This window comes from Nyctereutes procyonoides, unplaced genomic scaffold (assembly GCF_905146905.1).
Source record: "Nyctereutes procyonoides isolate TBG_1078 unplaced genomic scaffold, NYPRO_anot_genome, whole genome shotgun sequence".
NCBI classification, from domain to species: domain Eukaryota; kingdom Metazoa; phylum Chordata; class Mammalia; order Carnivora; family Canidae; genus Nyctereutes; species Nyctereutes procyonoides.
The window spans coordinates 12,247,053-12,250,587 of NW_026575042.1; the positions used below are offsets into that span (position 1 = coordinate 12,247,053).

General features: G+C 41.0%; 1 protein-coding gene across 1 annotated transcript; it reads right to left on the bottom strand.

The window, feature by feature from the left end:
- Positions 1-911: 911 nt before the first annotated feature.
- Positions 912-1,526, bottom strand: LOC129507313 (60S ribosomal protein L31-like). The gene is made up of 2 exons (XM_055321653.1): positions 1,194-1,526; positions 912-935 (listed from the first exon to the last, which is right to left on the bottom strand). Exons 1-2 carry the CDS (start codon positions 1,524-1,526, stop codon positions 912-914), a joined length of 357 nt encoding a protein of 118 aa, XP_055177628.1.
- Between the last annotated feature and the right edge of the window lie 2,009 nt (positions 1,527-3,535).

A 3,535-nucleotide genomic window follows, 5' to 3' on the forward strand; every position in this document is an offset into this window, starting at 1 on the left:
AACCCTGAAGAGGGGCCTTAGGTTGAATTCAGATCAGAGGAAGCATATAATTTCCATATTAAAGATTTGGAGGTGGGACGCCTGGGAGGCTCAGTGGCTAGCGCTGCCTTCAGCCCAGGGCATGGTCCTAGAGTCCCAGGCTCCGGCTCCCTACATGGACCCTGCTTCCCTCTCTGCCTATGTCTGCCTCTCTCTCTCTCTCTGTATCTCTCATGAATAAATAAATAAAATCTTAAAAAAAAAAAAAGAATTGGAGGTGCTGGTCTCACTCTGGCTGATGAACAATCTCCTCCTCCCTTTTGCAGTGTGGTCCCCACAAGAGATAAAATCTTGCTTTTAAATCTTCTGTACCCCCTTCCCACAACAATTTGGCATAAGTCAGAGGCATGGAACAACACAGACTCCAAGAGGAGTAGCAGTGTAATGTGGGATGAAACGAGTGCCTGCTCGTGAGACCCTTTAATGTCTTCCTTTCATGTCCTCCTCTGGGCCTCTCAGAGCCTTCCACTCCTGAGAATGTTGCATCCAAGTTCCATCTCTGGGCTGGGTTTTGTTTTTGTTTTCATAAAGGGCTTTGTTGTTTCAGACAAGCGTCATAAACTAAACCTGGCTGTGTATCTGTTTTGACTATCCATCTGGCTTTGTTGTACCCTCAGCTCACAGACTCCTCAAAATCAGGTGTATCAGGTGTACCTATTTCTCCTTAGGGTAGATAATTGTTCTATGCATGCTCCTCTCTGGGTCAGGAAGGGAAGTCCAACTTCCCCCCCCATATCAGTTAATTTTAAACACTCTAGTTCCTCTTATGTATAATTAGGGATTGGTGTACCAGAGATGACCCAAAACTTCCAAGACTGATCCTGGGAGCACAATTTCCTGAAATGGTTAAGGGGGGAAAAGAGAAACTCTCATCATGGCCAGATTGAGTCAGAGATCTGTGAGAAAAAGAGGCTTAAAAAGTAAAAGCCTAAACCCTTATTTGCCACCCAGAAGTTGCAACACCTTATTAAAGATATTGGTAAAATTCTTTTCTGGAAAGTCTTTTGTGTACCTGTACAAAGTGACAGCAAAAGATTAAGACCTACTACCTTTAGAGGAGGTGTGCCAGTTATCACTCAATACCTACTTTTTTGTTTTTTTGCAGTTTTATACCTTTATTTGACAATCAGCAATTAGTTCTCATCCACATTAACAGTCTGTAGATTTTTTAAAGTGGTGACAGGTACGTAAATAACCAGCATGTAGAGCTTGTTTGGTGAATCTTCATCCTCGTTACATTTTCTGGACAACTGCACACGGATATGGTATGGAACTTTGGCCCAGACAACTTTGTTGAGCCTGGTGTCAATGTGCGCATCTGGAGTTCCCATCTCCTTCATGGCAAATTTCCGGATCTCTTTGAGTGCCCGAGGGGCACACTTCTTGAAACCCACTCCATGGATACGTTTGTGAATGTTGATGGTCACTACCTCGTTGATGGCAGGAGGGCCCTTCTTCTCCCCGCCACCCTTCTTTGCGGGAGCCATTCTGCCGGGCCCTAGTTGGAAAAGCACTCAATATCTACTTATTCCAGATCCATCCTTCATTGCTTTGCTTGAGATACTGGGACATTTCTTTGCCAGCAGGCTGAATGTTGAGCTTTATCAGTAGGGGGTACTGGAGGATAAATTTCATCTACATAAACAGGTGGTTTCTTGCCCTCTAGGAACCCTAACATTAGTACTAGTGGCTTCTATCTACTAGTATGCCAACTGTGGGATGTCCTGCTTGCCAGCCAAGGCCCACAGTTTCCTGCCCATTGGCTTCAGCTGCTGACTGCGTATCAGCTCTATCTCAGGCCATCCAGTGAACTTCTCTGCCATCCAGTGGCTGGTGGATCCAGTCATACCCTCTCCAATGAAGTCTGTGTCTCAGCCTTAGGGAGGGGCTCCCTCGCCTTCCAAGTTGGTTCCTTTGGTTACCCTCCCTCTACCATAGGGTATTTTTGGGAGTTCTCTTTTATTCCCTCCTAAGTAGTTAGTTCCCTATTTATTTATTTATTTATTTATTATTTAAATATTTATTTATTCATGAGAGACACACGGAGAGAGACACAGAGGCAAAGGGAGAAGAAGCAGGCTCAATGAAGGTGCCTGATGAGGGATTCAATGCCAGAACTCCGGGATCACGTCCTGAGCTGAAGGCAGACGCTCAACCACTGAGCCACCCAGGCATCTCTAGTTCCCCTGTTAATAGTTAATAATTTATTTATATTAAGCTGTTCCTGCTCAGATTACTGTGGTTACTGAATCCTGAATGTCTGTTCATGGGCCTTGATTTTGAAAATGTAATTATGAGTAAACAACAGTACCCTCTTAGGTCAAGTTGTTGATAAATTCAAAATTAACTGAACATGTAAAAATACATGGGTCCTAATAATTCTAGAAACTACCCAAAATGGGTCAGAATGAGTTTTATTCAACCAGAAATCATGAGTATTATACTTAGAATTAGCATTAAATCATTTTGTGGTTTAATGGTAGTGAAATAAAGCTCTTATAAAATTTTGGAGACTAAGATTTCTGGAATAAGAACAGATTCTCCTTTCCCCTGAATAGCATCAGCACCTAGACCATTCAAAGAGCAGAAAGCCTCCATTTTTTAAGATTTTAGGACAATTAACTGTTAGATATCTGGTGCCATCATATTGGAAAAAAACCTCGGACCAATCATCTATCAGATGAAGGAATTCCATTGCCACACACAAAATGTGTATGAGTGATGCTAGACCAGTACTGTCAAATGGAAATAGACGGTGGGCTACTAATGTAAATTTTTCTAATGGTCACATTAAAAAAAATGAGAGAAACAGGTGAAATTAGCTTTAATAATTTATTTAATATAACCCCAAATGTTGAATATATTGCCAAGGTAATAAGCATTATTAAATTATTAATCACTATTAAATTGTTAATAAGATACTGACATTCTTTTATTTGTACCAAGCCTTTGAAATCTGATACGTGTTTTTTTATTGGCAGCACTCGTCAGTATAGACTAGTCACATTTCTAGGACTCAATAACCGCATATGGCTAATGGCCACTCTATTGACAGTGTAGCTCTGGAACACGGTTTGACCATCATGGGATGTCATGGGAGCAACTGTTTGAAACAAAGTTTAAAAAAAAAAAAAAAAGAGGAGCACCTGAGTGGCTCAGTTGGTTAAGTGTGGGACTCCTGATTTTGGCTCAGGTTGTGATCTCAAGGTCTTGAGATTAAGCCCCATGTGGGGCTCCTCGCTGATCGCTGAGGCTGCTTAAGATTCTCTCTCTCCCAACCCATCTGTGCTGCACCCACCATGCACACTCTCTCTCAAAAAAAAATTAAAAATTAAAAAAAATGGAATTGCATTAAAAATATTGGACTTTATTCTGTAGGTTTATTGATTATATTAATATTGTATTTTAAACCATTCTCTTGCATTAGATACACATAAACATAGTGATTATGTGACTTATTCTAGGAATCAAGATTTTCAATGTGAAAGAAAAGGAA